Source organism: Cordyceps militaris (genome assembly GCF_000225605.1).
Source record: "Cordyceps militaris CM01 unplaced genomic scaffold CCM_S00008, whole genome shotgun sequence".
Lineage (NCBI taxonomy): Eukaryota > Fungi > Ascomycota > Sordariomycetes > Hypocreales > Cordycipitaceae > Cordyceps > Cordyceps militaris.
Window position 1 is genome coordinate 500,872 of NW_006271976.1, and position 20,761 is coordinate 521,632.

Below are 20,761 nucleotides of genomic sequence, written 5' to 3' on the forward strand. Positions count from 1 at the left end.
CTACGGCGCCGCCCACGCCCCCGCCCCGCCCGTCCCCGAGGCCGCCTTCTCCAAGCCCACCATCTTCGCCGCCGAGCCGGACCGCGTCGCCCCCGCCACCCCGCTGTCTGCCGTCGAGGGCCTCACCCTCGACGGCATCGAGCTCAAGTTTGCCCACGACGGGCCCGCGCCCGAGACGGAGCACGGCGGCCACATGATCCGTGACCTCTGGAAGGGCATGGTCCACGACGTCCTCGGTCCCGCCCCCAAGACCCTCTAAGCGAGTCTTGAAAACGGAACAATTCTTCTTTTTACGACTCTTGATGACTCTTTGCTTTTCTTGGCACATTTGGTTTATTTTTTTTTAACATGGCAAAATTGTTTCAATTTGAAAGGATGAATCCTGCAAACAGGTTGTGGGGTGTGACAGACACCAATATACATAGCACGCAGGCTGGCATAATGCCGTAAGCATAGCGCATGCGAGGCATTACCTGCAAACAGAAACCACAACTTGTTATTCGCTTTTTTTCTTGTATCTCTACCTGTGGCATAGCTTACTCTACAAACTATCTAATACACCGCAGCTACTCGACGAATCGAGTCTGCCCAATACAAGCATGTCTTTATACCAACTCGATGTTTTTGTTTTGACTAGGAACAGCTTCTTCGTCTCGTCTATGCAGAATACATCTCGATTTATCAACTCATGCACAGCTGTCGCCAGCAGGCGGAACAGCTGAGGCTAGTTGGTAGAGGCTGCAAAAAGAAACGTACAACACCTGGAGTTCGCTGGTCGTCACCGACCCAGCTACTACTCAAGCGCTCGAGTGGTTATCGCTCGGAGATCAGACGGGATCCAGATTTGACACTCGGCTATGGTCGTACATGTTGATATGTTTGCCTACTGTTGTATATAAGCTGGCGATGAGGTTATTGTCGAGGACGACTGTCAACGCGCGGGCAACCCTACACGACAGCCTGACCAGGGCCTTAATCATCGATATCGGACCTTTGCGTAGGTCCAATGTAAAGTTCTAGGTATTCATCATATATTGATATAACACGGCCTTGAGATGGTGATTAATTACATGCCATCTCAGTAGGAAACTTGAATGTCTTTGCTAATCCGCACGACATCAATTCCTGTCTCTCTAGACTTGGCTATAGCGCTGCAGACGCTGCAAAAAGGTCGCACAGATTCAAGGTTTCATTTTCGTACTTTATTCCCCTTGTATATGGCACCTCTTTCTTTCCTATAGCGGGAACCGTGGCACACTCCTGGACGCCAGCACATCCACCACCAGCCCACCAGCAGAATGTAACATGCCGTTGCAAAGGTGCCCTCACAAGTGCCGGACTCGTAAGTAGATGCGGGGTTCTTTCAGCTGCCAATAGAAAACTAGGTCGCAAGCTAGAATTGATGTACTTGTAATATTGCATGTGCACTACACCCGACGGCTAATTTCCCTCCTCGGTTTCTCGCCTGCGACTGATCTCTTGGCGATCAAGCCAGGGCGGGGAGATATTTCCCCACTACCTTTGGACCGCGGAATTGAACTTGTTGGTATTAATGCTTTCGGGGACAGTGGATTTAATCCTATGAATTCTGTTGGGTTTAGGCTTGATCGACTTGACCTACTTGACCAACTTGAGCAGGTCGGATAGTTCTCGTACAGTTCAGTACGGCTTGCCACTGTGCTCTTCATGGACACATCAGCGCCGGTCGTCCCCATCCGGGAGCTGGGGCCCGGCGGATAATTCTGAATAAATTGCTGATGGACAGAGCAGCTCGGTGATTCAATTGGTACATGCCGTTGACATGCTGGATCTATATAACCCTGCATGCAACATCATATTCTACCGGCAACCTCTAATTTCGTCTTCTCTCAAAGCAATACATCCAATCAAATATTCCTAACAAGAACCCTGTCATTCAAACCCCATGAAGACAGCCGCCGGACTCATTGCGGCCTTTTCCTCGGTCGCGGCCCACGGGCTCCGGACCCGGGACGGCGCCGGCCCTACTTCCCCGGGCAAGTGGCGCCTCTCACCCCTCGACGGCTCCACGATTGCGCTGCCGACCCGAGCGCAGCTCGCCTTCCAGGACCGCGAGATGGGCTGCCTGGTTCACTTCAACATGGCCACCTACATCGCCGCCGACGGCTGCAACGGGGACCCGGCGCTGGTGCCCCCGCGCGCGCTCTTCGACCCGGCGCAGCTCGACACGGACCAGTGGATGGAGGCCGTCCAGAGCCTGGGCGGCCGGTACGCCACGCTCGTCGCCAACCACAACTGCGGCTTCGCCACCTGGCCCACGCAGGTCCGCTTCAAGGACCTGGCGGGCGACACGGTGGCGTACAACTACACGGTGGCCCAGTCGCCGGTCAACGGCAGGGACGTGGTTGGCGAGTTTGTCCGGTCGGCGAGCAAGTACGGCTTGGGCCACGGGTTTTATTATAGTGTCGTGGTCAACAATTATCTCAATGTGCAGGCCTCGCGTGTTCGCGACGTCGCGCCCGCGCCGGGTCAGGTCGGCATCACCACCGACGTGTACAACGAGATTGTCTTTGAGCAGCTGGAGGAGCTATGGGGGAGATACGGCAACCTGACCGAGGTAGGCGTCGACAAAACGTGAACCCTGCTGCGAACGTGAGCTTACACATACAGATTTGGTTCGATGGCGGCTACAGCGGTGATCAGAAAGATCGCATTCAGACTCTTCTGCAAAAGACCCAGCCCAATGCTGTCATCTTCAACGGCTGCCAAGACGACGCCACCTGTGTTTCAGACAAATCTAGTCCGTTCTCAACATCCAAGCCCTTCCAGATACCTCTCCTAACAGGCCACAGTCCGCTGGATCGGCAACGAGCTAGGCCACGCCGAGGAGGAGAACTGGTCCACGTGAGGCCCTCCCTGTCCCCGTCCGAAAAAAAGAGAGAACCATCAACTAACCCATTCCCCATAGCGGCCTCCTCAAGTCAGGAAGCCCCGACAGCCCGTACTTCACGCCGGCGGAGTGCGACACCACGCTGCAGGCGGGCGGCCGCTGGTTCTTTGGCGTCGACGCGCCGCTGCGCTCGCTCGAGGCGCTCATCAGGGTGTACCACGAGACGGTCGGCCGCAACTGCGTGCTCGCCCTGGACCTGTCGCCCGACCGCCGGGGACTGGTGCCGGCCGCCCACGTCGCGCGGTACAGGGCGCTCGGCGACTTTGTCCGGCGGTGCTACGACCACCCCGTGCGGCCGTCGGGCGGCGCGGCCGGCGGCGACGGCAGCTACACGCTCGTGTTTGACGAGCCTGTGGAGATTGACCGCGTCGTGCTCATGGAGGACCAGACGGACGGCCAGGTGATACGGACCTACCGCGTCTGGGGCAGGCAGAGCACGGGCGCGGACTGGGGTCTGTTGTCCAAGGGCACGAGCGTTGGCCATAAAAAGATTGATCTGTTCCCGAAGATGGTGACTGTGACCGAGGTCATGGTTAATTCGACATTTGTCGACACACCAAAGTGGCGCTCCGTCACTGTGCACAAGTGCTCGTAAGTGGTTTCTGCAAAAAGATTTGAGCATCTTGTTATCAACTCAAGAAATATGATATAATATATATACGACTGGAAATGATATAGGCAGCCAGCGCTGATCATGATCTGGAGACGGCTAGAGCCGGGCGTGGTGGCCAAAAGCCGAGTAATATCTAGTGGTCAGTAGTTATACACTGGGATAGTTTAGAGCAAAAACATGGGCCAAGGCGAATAAGCGGGGTACAATGAACAGTATTAGCTGCAGCAACTGAAATCGATGCTTGATGCGTCTATGGAATTAAAGTACAAATGTCTATCCGCGCCGATATCCGACCAGCATGCAAACATGGACACAAAAAGACAGTGCTGGAAGTACGGCGCTCACTAGCTGTGTGTAATCAAATCATGTCAGATTGGATGCGCTTACAGCAGGAAAAAGGCACCAGCAAGAGCAAGGACGCCAGCGACGGTGCTCGAGGCAAGCATCTTGCCGGCGCCTGAGCCGCTGGCGGCGGTGGCCTTGGCGGAACCGCTGGCGCCAGCGCTAGAAGAACCAGCAGAAGAGGTGGCTGCAGCCGAGCCGGAGCTCGGGCCGGAACCAGATGAGCCAGAGCTGGTGGGAGAAGAGAGCGATGTGGACGAGCCGTCGGAGCGGGAGGTGGCGGTGCTAGAGCCCGAGCTGGCGGAAGAGGACGAGTCGCTGCTGTCGGTGTCAAAGGTGGTGGGGCAGGTCAGGTTGAACAGGGGGGTGGTGCTCAGGTCCTTGGTAATGGCGAACTTCATGGTGTTGTCAGGGTTGGAGTCGCGAAGGTTGTACCAGAAAGTAGGCGCCTTGCCAAAGAGCTGGCGGCAGCCAACTTCGTCCCAGTAGTACTTGGCGTTCTCGGCAGAAGGCTCAGCCTCGTCCCACTTCTCACCGGTGACGGGCCAGCCAGTCTCGGTAACCCAGACAGGCTTGTCGCCGACAGCGGCCTTGGTGGCGAGGTACGCCTTGTCGAAGAGCTTCCCGGCGTTCTTGATGTTGTTGCCCTTGTCGTTCTCGTAGTAGGGGTACTCGTCGACACCGACCCAGTCGACAGCGTCAATGACGGCCTTGTTGGAGCTATTGGTCCACGAGTCCCAAGTGTCGACGTGGCCGATGGGGACCTTGGCGAGGGCGCCGCCGTCAAAGGCCTTTTTGTAGTCCTTGATGAAGGAGACGATGACCTCGGGGTCGGCACCGACACCGGCCTTGTTCTTGGTACCGGTGACCGAGTTGCGGTAAAGATCCTCGGAGCCAATGGACATGCCAATGACAAGGTCGGTGAACTTGGAGCCGTACTTGGTGACAGCCTTTTGGAGGGCGCTCAGCTCCTTGCTGATGTTGTCGGTGCCTGAGGTCCAGATGCCGAGCAGCAGGTAGGTCTGGGTATCAATGGCGGCCTCGAACGCCTCGATGGGGTCGTCGGTGGCGTAGGCCTGGATGTTTGTGTAGAGGCGAACGGCGTTGAACTTGCCGGGGGCGCCGTTGAGGGCCTGGGCCGTCTTAAACTCGGCCTCGAAATCCTTTTTGAACTTGGCGGAGCGGTCGGCGAGCGTGGAACCCGAGTTGAAGCCGAGGTAGTTTTCGGCGGCGGCGGCCGAGGCGACGGCGGCAGCGCCAGCGAGGAGAGTGGATGTCAGATGCATGGTGATGGTTTGTTTGCGGAGGATCGCGGTATGGACAATGTATTACGAATAGAAGAGAAAGGGAGTGTGTAAGTTTTGTATTGTTTGTCAAAGGAGTGACGAAGCCGCACGGAGAACGAGCGGCGTAGTGAGGTGATACAGAAACGAGAAAGAACGAAGATAAAAGGGAAGGACGAAGAACAACCAAGGAAGAAAGGGAGGTGGTTGAAGCAAAGCAGTACGAGGCCGTAGGAATGGAGTGAGGTGGTACAAGCGCTGCACGTGATTCACGGTTTCCCCTGGCTGGAACAAACGACAAACAAACGGACACGAAAAACGGCTGATTCAGTGCGACCAAAAAAAAAACAATTGAGCCAGCCAGCGTCTGAGACAAGCTGCACTGCCTCTGCCACCATGCCGGCTTTGGTCTGGCGCCTGCTGCATCACAGGGTTCGAGAGGGTTCGTGGTCCTGGAAAACCAAGGATCGAGAGGGGATTGGTGTGCCCATGGTGGAGCTTGTGCCTGATTGCCCCTGCATATCCCTGTATCTCCCTGAATTGTGCCTCAATTATGCACCCTCCCGAGATCTGTGGTGCCATAACGTGGTCCTTATTAAATGAAACGATATGTACTCCTTTTTGCGATGAGGCCGTCATTGGAAATCGCAGGTCCCCTGATATTGTCGACCTTTTTCGTCTTTTCGCCTATGTTCCTGCCAGAAGCTCGGCACATACCGAGGTGGGATGCACAACATTTATCCTGCCCCTTAGGGAAACTAGAACCTCGCTCCATCGGCTCCCCTGTAATGAATAATACCTTACATCGGCGACTCGTCCGTCGATGGCCTACACAGTAATTTAGGTCCCGATCATATCGACAGCCCGCCACAATGCCAATACTGTACCACATCAGCTAAAAATAATACTAGCCCTGTCTTCTAATCTCCCGAGACATTATGCTGGCTACCTATGGTAGATGGCGAAAACTATATAGATCGATTCGGTAGTGTGGAATTGGTGCGCAAGCTTTGTTATACCTTCTTTCGACTGTTACTTGCATAGCTTTCAAATGTTCCGTCGGTATGTTGCTCGTTGACGAAAATGACCAAGTCAGTGATGCTCCTTATTATGTCATCCCAGCGATACGATAGTATCCTACAGAAGAAAAAAGGATGCAATGCTCATTGTACGAAGACTGTGGCCCTGGATGGACAAAGACGAAAATCCTTATAGTTTAAGCCAGTGGTAATCGTCAACGCTCACTAATAACAACGGGGTGCCACGGGTTACACTTTTCGGCCCAAACACACAGCTAACACCTGAGGACAATCTACAGCTAACTGACAGTGAATTAGTTTCGGCTTCGCTGGTTGGGTTCTTTACAAGATTCCTACATACTCTTGCTATATCAACTTCTGAAGAGGAGTCTTGTTATCAATTATTTTTATTTCTTCGCTTGTTATTTTATCATGTTGCTGAACTTGCTTTCCTTCTCTTTACGTAGTAGTGTTCAGGAAGAGGGGTACCTAGTGCACGGTGGAGTAACCCGCAAAGGGGAAGTACCTCTGTCGTTCCCCAGCAAACTGATAAAGTGGGTATCAATGGTGCACCATAACCTCGGATAATCCGTGGCCACCCGACCATCCAAACCATCACCAGGTGCTCGATTCTCCCGAAAAGAACAAACACCAGAGCCACGCCACCGGGGTTCCGCCATATTGACGACATCATCGACCAATTCCCCTTTGCGACTCGATTCCATTTCGAGCCCGTCAAACACTCCGCAACCATGATCGCCCAACGTGTCGGTGTCGCCGCCATGCGCAGAGGTAAGCAATCTCTTGAGTTATCTTCGTGTGCTCCGGCTCTTGCACGCGCCGTCCACGCCCTCAATTGACGTCGGCGATTGAAGTGCCACACCGTCTCGAACGCATCACTAACATCTTTGTGCTCCCTCACAGCCGCCTTCAGCCAGAACATGCCCCGTCTGGCCATGGCTGCGCGCATTTCCACCACCCAGGCTCGGTAAGCGCTCCCGCGACACTCGACGCCTCAACCCAAACTGCATCGATCGCAGGCGTCCTCCAACATCATAACCGAGACTAACGGATCGGCATCACCCACTATAGCCCGATTGAAACTACCACCCTATCGCCCACGCAGGGCCAGGACATCCTCGCCAAGCAGCGTCTACTGCGTCCGATCGCTCCCCATCTCGGCATCTACAAGCGCGCGCAGACCTGGTTCTCCCCCTCGGCCTGGACCCGTATCACAGGCTGCACGCTCTCCGGCGCCGCCTACGCCTACTTCATCACCTACCTCATCGCCCCCCTCGCCGGCTTCCACGTCGAGTCACAGAGCCTGGTCGCCGGCTTCGCCGCTCTACCGTTTGCCGTCCAGGGCCTCGTCAAAATTGGCCTCGGCTTCCCCTTTGTCTTCCACTTTATCAACGGTATCCGCCATCTAAGCTTTGACGTGCTCAAAGGCTTTACCAAGACGCAGATTCGCACCGGCGAGCGCGCGATCCTGGGCGCCAGCCTGCTCGGCACCCTCTACCTCGCCTTTGGCCTGTAATATGGACTGGCCGAGACACGATGTCGGCTGCCCTTGAATACCTCGCTCCGTGCAAGGGATATTGCCTTTGCGGAGAAGCCTCGGATATTATGAGCCGGGGCGTGGGAACGTGGGAAGATGCATAACCTGGAATACCTTCGGCTAACTAGGCTCCCTTTTTTTTGTACAGCCAGCTTGGCAATCTGGACAGGCATTTGGTTTCCTGACTCGAAGATTTCTGTACAATACGAGATTGTTATTTCATCATCAACTAGAACACACAACTTGCCTGTCCTGCAATAGACGTGGCTGAATTGTCACATTGACCAACTAGTGTCTGCTAGCACGTCGTCAACTTGCAGCTGCTCGTGTGAAATATGACTGAATATCAGTATTAGCCGTGTCATGATCGATACATCGTATTCCCCATTTTCACGATCATGGCGGAAGTGTAACCTTTGTAGCTCGGCCATACCTGCGCTTAGTTGGCCCGAGCCTGTGCCAAGGCATTCTGTGAAATTCTGTGTCACTGTCCATCGCTTGGCAGAAACTGTGCTCACCCATTTCCCGGTTCGTGCGATCGTCGGCCACGGCACAGATCTTCGAGTATGAGTCTCGCTCCTGGTGGCGAGATGTTCATAGCCGACGTTGCTTCTGGTGACGGAGTTGCAAGACACATCCTAGTCTGCGAAGGTTTAACGATGATCTAGGTAAGCGGAACTGCATTGGTACAAAGTTCATTATACATCTTCGGGTCTAGCGTCCTGGTTTCCGTTTACCTGTCTAATGGGTGCCGAGTTACGTCGGATAGAGCCCGGATCCCGCAAGTCCGTCACGCTAGTTCGCAGGCGAACTGCGCCAGGACGTAATGGAAACAAAAGCTGCCAGCACCAAGAGCATTGTAGAGGGAAACTAGATCCAAAACCCACTGTATTAGTGAAGTCACGTTGAATTAGTTCCAAAAGCTATTGGGTAATTATCCAATCTTCCGCCAAGACGCGGGCGAGAACCTTCTGCTCCTTGACTACGTTGTAACCAGTACTTCTAAACTTTGAGAGAAGATTGGACAAAACCCAAAGCTTATGGAAAATGGAATTGGGGTGCGAGGGGGGTTAATCTGAATCTATAAATACCTCTGTAGCGCCCTGTCTGATGTTGGTTCGTGTAAGCCTCCAAGTCTGGTTACCATTAACATCTGTATTTCTACGATGCAGTTCCGGAAGCTGATCGCCGCACTGGTGCCAGCTCTGCTGACCTGGCAGGCCAGCGCCGCAAGCAGTCTCCAGTACGACTCCAGCAAGCCCGTCTTCACCTTTGACTACGCCACGACGGCGCCGTACACGAGCAACTGGGTTGCCATCTACCCCAAGGGCTACAACCCGGCCGCGGCCGACCAGCGCACGCAGTACCTCAGCTGGACCTACGCGCCCGATCAGCGCGGCACCGTGCAGGTTGCAGCCCCCAACGCCCAGCCCGGCGAGTACACGGCCTGGTTCCTGGCCAAGAGCGGCTTCACCAAGCTCGCCGGCCCCGTGGCGGCGCTGAACCGCGGCGAGACGGGCCCTGTTGCGTTCATCGTGAGCAACTTTACCACGCAAAACGCGCGCGAGAAGGGTGCGTTTTCGGCGCGCGTGGCGGGGCTGGTCAAGGGCCGGCTGCCGGCGCTCACGTTCAGGCTCGTGTCGGACTCGTCGCCGTCGCGCTGGGTCAAGGTCGGCCGCGACGGTGTCATCTCGGGCACGCCAGCCAGAGGCGACCGCGGCACCACGACGGTGGTGGTAGGCGCCACCGCAGACAATGGCTCCAAGACGACGCTGCAAGTCACCATTCCCGTCGCGGCCGTCGACGCGCCGCTGGTGGACAAGCTGAAGGTGACGACGATGAACCTCTGGATCGGCGGCGCGTACGTCCACCACAGCCACTACAAGCAGGTCAGCTACCTGGCGAGCACCAACGCCGACGTTATTGGGCTGCAGGAGACGGTCAGGCCCGGCGACGCCGGCGCGCGCCTCGCCGACGCGCTCGGCTACTACCACCACGACAAGGGCGACAAGGCCATCCTGTCGCGCTACCCGATCGTCGAGGCCCTCGACGCCAACGACGCGGCCGCCGCGGTGCGCATCCAGCTCGACGGCAAGGACAGCGAGATCATCTTCTACACGGCGCACCTCGGCTACGACCCGTACGGGCCCTACGACTTTTGCTTCGGCAACATGACGGCCGCGCAGGTGACGGCGCGCGAGGCCGAGTCGGGCCGCACGCCGCAAATCATGGATATCTCCGCCGCGATGGCCAAGCTGCTCCCCAACGCGGACAGGGTGCCCGTGTTCCTGACGGGCGACTTCAACGCGCCTTCGCAGCTGGACTGGACCGCGGCGACAAAGGACGCGCACTGCGGCGTCGGGTACTATGAGTGGCCGACGTCCAAGTACCCGCTCGCGGCCGGCCTCAAGGATACCTTTCGCGCGCTGCACCCCAATCCTGCGCTGGATCCGGGCATTACCTGGTCGCCGCTGCACCCGGCGTCGCAGGAGCCGCCCGACAGGATCGACTTCATGTACTATGGCGGCAAGGGGGTCAGGCCGCTTGCGTCCAAGCCGAACATCGTGGGCACGCCCAGGTTCGTGCCGGACCAGTGGGACAATGAGTGGCCGACGGACCACAAGAGCTTCGAGTCGCTGTACCAGCTGCTGCCGAGTGCGCAGAGGAAGAAACCGCGACAAGTGCGTAGAAGGACGGCGCGTGGTGTTTAGGTGGCAAAGAGATGGGCGTAAGGGGGGTGTAGGCTCAAAGAGTAAAACAATACAGGGGGACAATAAAGTTGTGCAAGCGGCCTACATGATTCCGTCTAGGGGGCGTTGGCGATTTGTCAACCCTTTGGCTGACAATTTTGGTGGTGTGGTTGACAAATGGTTAAGGCCCGATGGGCTTTGTTTGGGTGAAACGTCTGAACATCAATAGCAAGGAAGTCGGGTGAGCCTGATAGCGCTTTGTACAGCATCAAGTAGTACCGTACCGCAAGCGTCTCGTGGGTGCACCGTTACCGTGGCCCTGGTTCTTTGTCAGGAGAATCCAAGTACATGGTATTTTTCGGTTAAAGGGGCAGGGACTTCTTTTTCGACGACCGACGACAAAAAAACTCAGTATTCTAACAATTATTTTTTCTTCTCGTCTTGGCTCTTGCTTGCCAGCACTCACATTGCCGGTCCGTCCCAAGTTTATGATGCGTTTGCACTCGTTTCTCGTGGCGGCTCTCGCCGCCTCACCTACTGTGGCGCTCTGGCCGATCCCCGTCGATATTTCCACCGGCAACAAAACGCTCTACATCGACAAGACCATCAACATTACCTACAATGGCGCAGCTGTACGTTAAGCAAATCCGGATTACTAGAGACGGCCCCCAAAAATCAAGAGCAAATCACTAATCGTAGAGAACAACAGCTCGCCTACACGGGCTGTTACAACCCCCCCGCGGGCAGCAAATTCACCTCCGAGTCCATCGTCCAGGGCGGGCTCACGCGGTGTCTCAACGCCATCTTCAACCACGGCCTGGTGCCGTGGATGCTGCACCAGCCCGGCGCCGATTTCCAGCCGCGCTGCGGGCCTTCGGAGAAGAACCGCGTGCACACGCTGGCCATCACGCAGACGGGCAAGGACGACGCCGCCGGCGCGTTCAAGCCGCTCGCCGAGCAGCGCGACGAGTCGTACTCGCTCAACGTGACGGCGGACGGCGGGGCGAGCATCACGGCCAAGACGGCGATAGGCGTCCTGCGCGGCCTCGAGACCTTTTCCCAGCTCTTCTTCCAGCACGCGGCCGGCGGCGCCTGGTACACCATGCAGGCGCCGGTGCGTGTCGCCGATGCGCCCAAGTACGCACACCGCGGCCTGCTGCTCGACGTCAGCCGCCACTGGTTCGACGTCCAGGACATCAAGCGCACCATTGACGGCCTCGCCATGACCAAGATGAACGTGCTGCACCTGCACGTCACCGACACCCAGTCCTGGCCGCTCGAGATCCCCGCCCTGCCGCTGCTGGCCGAGCGCCACGCGTACGCCAAGGACCGCACCTACTCACCGGCCGCCCTGGCCGATCTGCAGGAGTACGGAGTCCACCGCGGCGTGCAGATCATTCTGGAAATCGACATGCCCGGCCATTTCGGCATCGAGCGCGCCTACCCGGACCTCTCCGTCGCCTACAACAAGCGTCCGTACACGCAGTACTGCGCCCAGCCTCCCTGCGGCTCGCTCCGCCTCGGCAACAAAAAGGTCGAGGAATTCCTGGATAAGCTGTTCGAGGACCTGCTGCCACGCGTGTCGCCCTACACGGCGTACTTTCACACGGGCGGTGACGAGTACAAGGTGAACAACTCGCTCCTGGACCCGGACCTCAAGACAAACGAGGTGTCCGTCCTGCAGCCCCTGCTGCAGCGGTTCCTCGACCACGCACACGACAACGTTCGCAAGCGAGGCCTTGTACCCATGGTCTGGGAGGAGATGGTTAGCGAATGGAACGCGACCATCGGCAAGGACGTGGTGGTACAGTCATGGCTTGGAGCAAAGAGCGTGAAGAAGCTGGCCGAGGCCGGTCACAAAGTCATTGTCAGCACCGCTGACGCCTACGTGAGTACCCATACCATTGGAACCCGGAAGAGTTGCCAAAGAAGAACAAAGAACAATTCAGGTCGTGCTAACTATGAACAAAGTACCTCGACTGCGGCCGCGGCCAGTTCATCGACTACGAAACCGGCCCTGCCTTTCAGAGCGCCTACCCCTTCACCGACTGGTGCGTGCCGACCAAGAACTGGCGGCTCATCTACGCCCAGGACATCCGTGCCGGCCTCGCCGATGAGGCGGCCGCCAATGTCATCGGCGGCGAGGTCGCCCTCTGGACAGAGACGGTCGACGCCACGAGCCTCGACACCCTTGTCTGGCCGCGCGCTGCCGCCGCGGGCGAGAGCTGGTGGTCCGGCCGGTCCGGTGCTGACGGAAAGAACAGATCCATGTACGAGGTGCGCCCGCGCATGTCCGAGATGCGAGAGCGGATGCTCGCCCGAGGTGTGCGGGGAGCGCCCATAACGCAGCTGTGGTGTGACCAGGCAGACACGATTGACTGCTCTGGGGAGTAATGTTACTGGGTAGATCTTACTTTTTTTTAGCGATACTTATATATGGTGGTGTATTAGATATTATAGACTTTCCAATAGAGTCAGTGTTTTCGTATCACAAGCTAAGCTATAAGAGAGGCTAATTGCGAGCGAAGAGGTGCGCAAGGGTGACAAAATCACCAGTATTCTGTGGTATTCTCCTTAGTCCGATCATCTTCCTAGTATCTTGTTCATCTTCTCGTCTTTGTTCTTCCTTCCTTTCCCTGCCCTCTTTCCACAAGGCATTTCGCTCAGTGTTTCCCATCACTGCTCTTCGATTATGGGGCTGGGATTATCTCCATGAGAGTCACGCAGCGGGATACTCTCCAGTACACCAAACAACTTCCTCGCCCAGCGCTCGACGGCCATATCCTGCACCTGCCGAAACAGCGCTGCGTGGCTCACCACCTTGTCCTCGCGCGTCGCCGTCAGCGCCTTGTGAATCTCGTCGGCCACCGCCGCGACGTCCCACGGGTTAATAACGACCGCGGCACTCAGAGCGCCGGCCGTGCCGCTAAATTCCGAGAGCACGAGCGTGCCGCGCGCGTCGCGCTGGCACACGGCGTACTCGAGCGCCGTGGTGCTGATGCCCTGGCGCACGCTGGTGATGAGGGCCACGTCGCTCTGTCGCAGCAGCGCCAGGTACGCATCCTGCTGCGGCGGCAGCGGGGAGAGTTGCACGGGGGTGTGCCCGAGGGAGCCGTAGCGCGCGTTGATGGCCCCGACGAGGAGGTTGACGCGCGAGGCAAAGTCGGCCTCTTCCGTGCCGCCGACCTCGAGCAGCGCGGGACTGGTCAGCTGCACAAGGACGACCTTGTCTTGCCATTCGGGGTGGTTGTGTAGGAACCGCTCGTAAGCTTGGAGTTTCTTGTCGAGGCCGCTGAGGCTGTTCATGGGGTCGTGGCCGAGGATGATTTTCTTGCCGGAGAATGAATCTTGGACTTCTTTGCAGAGGTCATCTACGGTAGGGTTGAAAGCGTGCTGAGAAATGTGCTGGATATTGATGCCCGTAGGGATATGCACCAGCTGGGTGCATCTGCCGTCGTGAATGATTTGCTCTGGCCCGCCTTGTGTTTCGAGAATCCTGGCGCACGAGTTGGCAAAATGCTCCGCATACAGAGAGGCCTGGAAAACGACGACGTCCGCACCGAGTACACCCTCGAGGAGCTCCTGCCGACGGTGCAGACATCGCGCAAACTCGCTCGTCGGAAACGGCGTTTGCAGGATAAGGGCGATGCGGGCACTGGGAAGTCGTTGACGAACCATTCGGGGCACGAGCATCAGGTAGAAGTCGTGTACCAGAACAACATCACCAGGCTTGTAGGTTGCACATATCTTGTCTGCAAACGCTTCGTTGGCTTGATGATAGTCATTCCATCGCAGTCTTTCATCGCCGCCACCCGTGGGCTCCCGTTGCTTGTAGTGGAAGAGCGGGTATAAGTCATGCTCGGCGTATTCTCGCCATCTGGACTGATTCTTTAGCTCAATGCCGTCTTCCTTCCACTCCGTGTTCAAGTAGAGCCAGACTGGCACAATCCTCTCGCGGCTCTGATACAAGTCTGTCTCTAGCCGCTTCTGCTCCTCGGTCGTGACAATGACTGCGCCGTCAAGACTGGAATCGTCTTTTTCCTCGGCGTGCCCACCCGGAGCAATCGAAGTCGATGATGGCTCAGCAGGGCTGTGAGGAAGCTTTTCGTCGAGGTGGTTGATCTCGCCCGTCCAGGCAATCACGGTTTGCCGTAGAGGAGCCTGGGCCAGGTGCAGCAGACAGTCGAGATGGCCAGACCGCCAGAAACGATTATCGGTGTCCTGACGCAATCAGTACCATTCAAAGTCGTCACCTGAAGTGTGTAGTCTTACCCATTCGAGCTTCCCGGCTTTATACAAAATACGCGGTAGAGTAAACGTGACAGAAATGACATTGCCTTGGAGAGGTGGTGGGTTCTGGCCGAAATAATCCTGCCCCGTCGTCTCCGAGCCAAGCTTCGCATGCAAGCTCTGTTTTTCGTGTCCAAAGGCGGGAGTTACGGGAACATTTTGCGCATCGCTTCTCCAGCGGGCGAGTGCCTCAGACTCGCGCTTTTGGGGCAAGTCGGGTCTGATGCTGGCGGTCCTTGCCGACATGGCGAACTAAAGTAGTGAGATTTTTGGTGAAAACAGGATTGCGCTATGCTAGTTGCCGAATGCATCAGATTGAGGGATTGTGTTGACAAGGCTACTCAAAGTCTAGTTAAATACGAAAAAAAAGTTTTGGCGGCGTATCGATGGCATCAAAATGAGGTCATCCCAGGTCCGTTTGTGTTCGAGGCCCCGCCACCGTTATGAAACGGCGATCAGCGGGTGCCGGAAAACAGGGGTGACAATGGGCGAGTTCCTTGAAATTCTAAACTACTTTAATCTAAGGATTTTAGCTGCTTCCAAGATGTGATACCACGTCAACGTTACCCAAAGCCACGTGGGCACGGTTTCATGCATGAAAGGTTGAGTATTTGTGGCGCAGCTCGCCTCCAAACGTGATGCGCAGACAACACCATGACGGCGACGAGTGTGGTGTGGCGCGCAAATGAAACTCGACAAGACTAGTCTAGACGGAAAGAAATCGATATGGGCATACAGACTCTTGTGATATATGTGCGAATGCGATTTGCAAGATGTGCTGCCACTGCGGCCTGTAGCTAAAGAGGCTGCGTTTGTAAGCGCCAAGTGAGGGGTTGGGAGCTGAACTCTGGACGTTTCACTCCTCATCCTTCAGCAATAAACTCGGTCGTCCGGCGACCTGAAGTGTCCGAATTTTACTTCGTGTTGAAGGGTCTTTTGTTGTGACTTTTCGTTTAAGTGAAGATTCAAGATGTCTCAGTCGGGAAGCAAAGCCGATGGGGTGTCGCGTGCGAACTTTTATCCCAGCCCGCCCACATCGCCAAAGTCGCTCAAGGTCGCCGATAAATCAGCCCCCAGCAAAAGGATCACGAAATCAGAGGCCAAGTCATCCATCGATCTCACCGAAACGGCAAATTCACCCGAGAAGCCGACGGAATATGATCGTCCAGTTACCCCCGCCGAATCCACGACGGGGGAGAAGGAAGATGGATCCGAGTCCACGAAAGAGGCGGAGGAGCTTGACACTTGGAAAGCAGCACTGTCTCTTTCGGACATGACATGCGGAGCTACCAGAAAAGACAAAATGTCTTGCGAGAACAAGATTTCCGCCAAGAAGATGCAGAGCATAGACGACATCGTCAAGCTCGTAAAGGGGCTTCCCAGCAACTCATCGCTCGAGATTGAGACACACCTCGATAATCTGGCCAAGATAGCCCACTGTCATTATCATGACCACCCACCGTCTCGAGAAGCGAGAGTGAGCCACTGGATGACGGTGCTGCCGGGTGCGCGACCTGTGCCGTCCCCCCAAACGCGACTGCGCACCATTTTGGGACCTGCGCCAGCCAAGTGCACTTCTGTCAAGAAAGACGGCAAACCGTGCAATAATCGAATAGGATCGGACAGGCGATTTCACATCAAGCAAACAACCAACGAAATGATAAATTGGGCAATGGAGCCGAAAGAGAAGGACCATCATCTAGCGGTTTTGGCCAAGGTCTTGGAACACTACATGTTCTGCGATGTGCATCAAAAGTATTGTTACGGGCAGCAAGACGATTGGAAGAGACTCGTCAATAAATTCCGTGCAGCCTGTCAACAGGAGCGCAACGTGAGCAGTAGACTAGTCGAAGGACACACGGCCACAGCACAAGAGGGGAATATTCACGCCGACCGAAGCACATTGACATCACCTCCGCTCTCACCCGAGGGTCAATTGCTGATGGATAATCCACGCGCTTACTGGGATACTGGGTACGAAACGAGTCGGTTCAGAATTCTTGGCAAAAACGACATGGTCGACGAGGAAAAGTCCATCGTCGACGAGATCCGCGATACCGCGCGCGAGCTGCTCAACACCGACGCCAATCGATCCAGAAACGAGGTCAACTCCGGTTTCATCTATCTCTACCAAGTCCCTGGCAACGACGCCTTCGTCAAAATAGGCTTCACCGGAGACGTCACCAAGCGGCTGGAGGAGTGGAAAAAAGACTGCCACCGCGAACCGGTCCTGTACCCTTTACCAGCCGCAGCCGTGGCCGTGCCGCACGCGCACCGCGTGGAGCGGCTGATACACGCTGAGCTCAGGGAGCACCGGGTGCGGCTATACTGCGAGCGCTGCGAGAAGCAGCACAATGAGTGGTTCGAGACGTCCGTGGACAGGGCGGCGGCGGTGATTGAGAAGTGGTTGCTGTGGATGCGGGGAAGGCCGTATGAGGAGAGGAAGACGCGGAGCGAGGTCAAGTGGTACTTGAAGGAGGCGGAGGCGAAGCGGCTTGCGGACGTGCCCCAGTTTCTGGAGGGTTTGGAAAAGGCTGCAAAGGCAGCTAAAGCTTCGGAATAGGCGAGTCGCGGCCCGCTCAAGCTTCGTGGATACACCTCACCTGAGGGTACCTCAGTAAGTTCGGCTGAGGGTGGCATCCCTCAGATAAGGTAGCCCCATTTCTTTTAGATGTATACAATACATCTAACCCTAACCCTAACTAACCATCATCATATACCATTAACCCTAAGTAACCACTAACCTAAACACCTAACCACTAACCTAACCACTAACATACCTAGATTAGTTATAAATCGATTAGTAATTAGTTATAAACCGATTAGGAACTAGTTATACACTGATTGACCTTTGTATAGTGTACATTAGAAATTAGTGGGGCAACGTCGGCTGAGGGATGCCACCCTCAGCCGAACTCACTGAGGTACCCTCAGGTGAGATACTGCCTGCTCAAGCTTCGGTCCCGAAGCCAGGTGGATCCGCTTTTCCGGTGCCGAGCCGCACCAGCGACAACAACTACATCTATAAATACCCGACATTCCCAGTGTGAAGCAAACACTTCTCAAAGCATGAACCAAGACTTTAATCCTAAGCGGCCTGATCATCCAACAGTTTCCCCTTTTACCATTGCTGAAAATGACCTCATCCCGGCCCAAGATTGCCATTGTTGGCGGCGGCCCTGGGGGGCTTACTCTTGCGCTGCTGCTTCACCGAGCCGGCATTCCCGCCACCGTCTACGAATTACGCCAACGCCCTACAGACGAAGAGCTTGACCTCCCGTCTGGCAGTCTCGACCTGCACGAGGAGTCTGGTCTCAAGGCCATTGCAGCATGCGGGCTCTCGGACGCATTCGCGGCTTGCACGAGCGACTGCTCCGAGGCCTGGAGGATCGTCAACGCTGCCGGCAACGCCCTATACACTGAAGAGGGTAGCAACAACCGCCCTGAGATTGCGCGGCACCAGCTCATGCGCCTTCTCCTATCCGAACTCCCCGACGGCGTCATAAAATGGGGATGCAAACTTCATTCGGCGGAGCGCATCGCGGAAGGAAAAACAAAGCTCGACTTTGGTGACCACGCAGACGTCTTTGATGTCGTGGTTGGTGCAGACGGTGGCTGGTCGCGCATCCGTCCACTGGTGTCCGCCGCCCAACCCGAGTACACGGGATTGCAAAATCTCACCCTCACCATCTCCCACCTGCCAGAGAAATCTGCCGAACTTGCGCAATTCTGCGGTGACGGAACCCTGTGCATTTTAGGCGGCGGCAATGCCATCATGGGCCAGCGCGGGGCCCAGCAGTCCGAGCGACTGTACATCACCATGGCCTCGGCCCACGAGGACTTTGCGGAGCGCGAGAAGATTCACGACCTAGATGCCGACGCCCTATACGACTATCTCGTGACGACGGACACCCTCTATAAGAATTTCGGCGACGTGCCCAAAAAGCTCATCAAGGCCGCCTGTGATGCGAGCGCTGCACCGGTGAACCGCGGCGCATCCACCAAATACGACCTTCGCCCGTCGTACCAGCTTCCCGTCGGCCATCGCTGGGACCACGTGTCTGGCGTCACCCTCATCGGCGATGCGGCCCACCTCATGACGCCGTATGCGGGAGAGGGCGTCAATCTGGCCATGTGGGACGCTCTGGACGTCAGCGCGGCGGTCGCGGCGGCCTGGCAAACCAGCCACACCGACGTCGCTGCCTTCCAGAGAGCGCTGGCGCCGTTGCTCAAGGCTGTCGAGGCGGAGATGCAGAGTCGAGCCGGCGAAAAGGCCGAGGAAACGGAAAACAACAGACAGCTGCTCTTTGGCGAGGATGCGGCGCAGAAATTTGCGTCGGTGATGAAGGGATACGCGGGAGGACCGTAACTCTGCAAGTAGAACTATAGATATGTGCTTGTTTTGAAAATACACGTTCTGCGATAGGTGGAATTATAATTTAGTCATTAATTTTACTACTGATTTTATAGATATCTTCTGTCACGTCACGTCTTAACGACCAAGCAGGCGACTCGATTGTCGCTAATTGACTTGGAAGTATTTATTTGTGAAGTTCATCTAGAGGGGCCAGCTACCAGGCGAGCTTTATTTTAGGAGTTTGCTTCATACTATCCGTAGAGGCGCTTCATTTCGATATTCGGAGCCAGCCGCTTTCGAAGCTAACTTATTTCGAGGGTGGCTTATTTTTGCATGCTTTCAAATTCGTAGCTCAACATTTTGGTCAAAAACTAAGCCCATCAGTGAGCATCGAGTTGTGTGCCCAAGTCAAACACCAACTTCCACCCGTACACGGAGTGATGTAGTGCACGGGACTTCATCGCAGCACCGACCTTTGCCAGACTTAGGGTTTTCTCGTGCGCAGGAACACCAGTGAGGGGAGCGGAGTTTTTCCCACTTCTCCCACCCCAGCAAAGTCCATCTCCGGCCCGTCCTGCTCAAAGCCGAGCTTCAAGTACACGGGCCGGCCCATGACGGACGCTTCCGTGACCGCTTCCAGTCCGCCGCGGGCCTCGGCCTCGCGCAGGCCCCATTCGACGAGCCTGCTGCCGATGCCGCGCCCTTGGAACCTGGGGTCCACGGCGCAGAGATCGAGTGCCAGGAGCGCCGGCGGGCACGCTGCCGCCTTGGACCCGACCACCTCCCAGCGGCGCCTGTGCATGGCGCCCATGACGGCCGTCCAGTACGCCTGCCGGGGAGCATCCCCGGGAAAGAGCGCCGTGACACCGAGGTCCTCGCCCTCGTCCGCGGTCGGCGCGTCGCCGTGGCCCGGCACGACGGACGCCTGCTCCCAGAGCGCCATGCCGGCGACGACGCGGCGGCGCGTCGCGGGGTCGGCGACGGTCGCCACGAGGAAGAGCGAGTTGGGCTTCCCGGCGGCATTGGTGGTGGCGCGGGTGAAGCGGGTGGCGAAGCGCTCGGCTGCTTGTTGCGCGCCGGCGGGCGTGTCCCAGTCGGGGTTCGTGCCGGTGAAGACGGCGTCGCGGGTTTGGAAGCCAAAGGCCTGGCGCATAGGCTCGAATGCGAGCAAGACTTGGTCGGCCGTCTGGGCCACCTCGATTTGCAGTTCAAGATTGGGCTTTGCAGGTGACATTTTCGTTGGGAAATTTAATACTGTGTCCTATTCGATAATTTCATTTTATTCCTGCCCGTGTAGGGTTGCGGACGAGGAATAAATAGCCTCGCACCAAGTCGAGATCAGAACATGAACTAGAGACGAATTTGACCGCAACACCAGTGCGCCTTCCGTTGTAATCAAGGCCCTTGCGAACTTGGCCGATCGTGACTCTGAGATGGTGGAGATGGTGACTGCTCGGTGAATCAGGTTTGTGTTAGCGCTTCGGAGGCTTACGGCAGCCTATAGGTGAGTTGTCGCCAAAACCCATTTTGCATTGTTATATCAGGGTTTACGCACTAGGCATACACCGAGAGCGTGTGGAATTTTTTTTAGTATATCGATATTTCTATTTAAGTGCTTAGAGCCAGCCAGCCAGCCAGCCAGCCAGCCAGCCAGCCAGCCAGCCAGCCAGCCAGCCAGCC

At 56.4% G+C, this 20,761-nt stretch overlaps 9 protein-coding genes across 9 annotated transcripts; 6 read left to right on the forward strand and 3 right to left on the reverse strand.

The window, feature by feature from the left end:
* Positions 1–1,924: 1,924 nt before the first annotated feature.
* On the forward strand, positions 1,925–3,524 carry CCM_09236 (alpha-L-fucosidase; the record flags this gene model as incomplete). The annotated part of the gene is made up of 4 exons (XM_006674370.1): positions 1,925–2,596; positions 2,650–2,779; positions 2,832–2,883; positions 2,948–3,524. 4 exons carry the CDS (start codon positions 1,925–1,927, stop codon positions 3,522–3,524), a joined length of 1,431 nt encoding a protein of 476 aa, XP_006674433.1.
* Positions 3,525–3,925: 401 nt separating this feature from the next.
* CCM_09237 (GPI-anchored cell wall beta-1,3-endoglucanase) lies at positions 3,926–5,170 on the reverse strand (the record flags this gene model as incomplete). Its single annotated transcript, XM_006674371.1, has 1 exon — positions 3,926–5,170. The coding sequence occupies one exon, from the start codon at positions 5,168–5,170 to the stop codon at positions 3,926–3,928; it is 1,245 nt and encodes a 414-aa protein (XP_006674434.1).
* A 1,768-nt stretch (positions 5,171–6,938) lies between these two features.
* Positions 6,939–7,723, forward strand: CCM_09238 (succinate dehydrogenase cytochrome b560 subunit; the record flags this gene model as incomplete). Its single annotated transcript, XM_006674372.1, has 3 exons — positions 6,939–6,978; positions 7,111–7,174; positions 7,279–7,723. 3 exons carry the CDS (start codon positions 6,939–6,941, stop codon positions 7,721–7,723), a joined length of 549 nt encoding a protein of 182 aa, XP_006674435.1.
* A 1,187-nt stretch (positions 7,724–8,910) lies between these two features.
* CCM_09239 (exonuclease III) lies at positions 8,911–10,455 on the forward strand (the record flags this gene model as incomplete). The annotated part of the gene is made up of 1 exon (XM_006674373.1): positions 8,911–10,455. One exon carries the CDS (start codon positions 8,911–8,913, stop codon positions 10,453–10,455), a length of 1,545 nt encoding a protein of 514 aa, XP_006674436.1.
* Positions 10,456–10,922: 467 nt separating this feature from the next.
* On the forward strand, positions 10,923–12,828 carry CCM_09240 (beta-hexosaminidase beta chain; the record flags this gene model as incomplete). The annotated part of the gene is made up of 3 exons (XM_006674374.1): positions 10,923–11,066; positions 11,144–12,322; positions 12,406–12,828. 3 exons carry the CDS (start codon positions 10,923–10,925, stop codon positions 12,826–12,828), a joined length of 1,746 nt encoding a protein of 581 aa, XP_006674437.1.
* A 282-nt stretch (positions 12,829–13,110) lies between these two features.
* On the reverse strand, positions 13,111–14,970 carry CCM_09241 (trehalose-phosphatase; the record flags this gene model as incomplete). The annotated part of the gene is made up of 2 exons (XM_006674375.1): positions 13,111–14,655; positions 14,707–14,970. The coding sequence occupies 2 exons, from the start codon at positions 14,968–14,970 to the stop codon at positions 13,111–13,113; spliced, it is 1,809 nt and encodes a 602-aa protein (XP_006674438.1).
* Positions 14,971–15,694: 724 nt separating this feature from the next.
* Positions 15,695–17,287, forward strand: CCM_09242 (Putative helicase A859L; the record flags this gene model as incomplete). The annotated part of the gene is made up of 1 exon (XM_006674376.1): positions 15,695–17,287. The coding sequence occupies one exon, from the start codon at positions 15,695–15,697 to the stop codon at positions 17,285–17,287; it is 1,593 nt and encodes a 530-aa protein (XP_006674439.1).
* A 573-nt stretch (positions 17,288–17,860) lies between these two features.
* CCM_09243 (salicylate hydroxylase) lies at positions 17,861–19,093 on the forward strand (the record flags this gene model as incomplete). The annotated part of the gene is made up of 1 exon (XM_006674377.1): positions 17,861–19,093. One exon carries the CDS (start codon positions 17,861–17,863, stop codon positions 19,091–19,093), a length of 1,233 nt encoding a protein of 410 aa, XP_006674440.1.
* A 472-nt stretch (positions 19,094–19,565) lies between these two features.
* On the reverse strand, positions 19,566–20,315 carry CCM_09244 (GCN5-related N-acetyltransferase; the record flags this gene model as incomplete). The annotated part of the gene is made up of 1 exon (XM_006674378.1): positions 19,566–20,315. One exon carries the CDS (start codon positions 20,313–20,315, stop codon positions 19,566–19,568), a length of 750 nt encoding a protein of 249 aa, XP_006674441.1.
* Between the last annotated feature and the right edge of the window lie 446 nt (positions 20,316–20,761).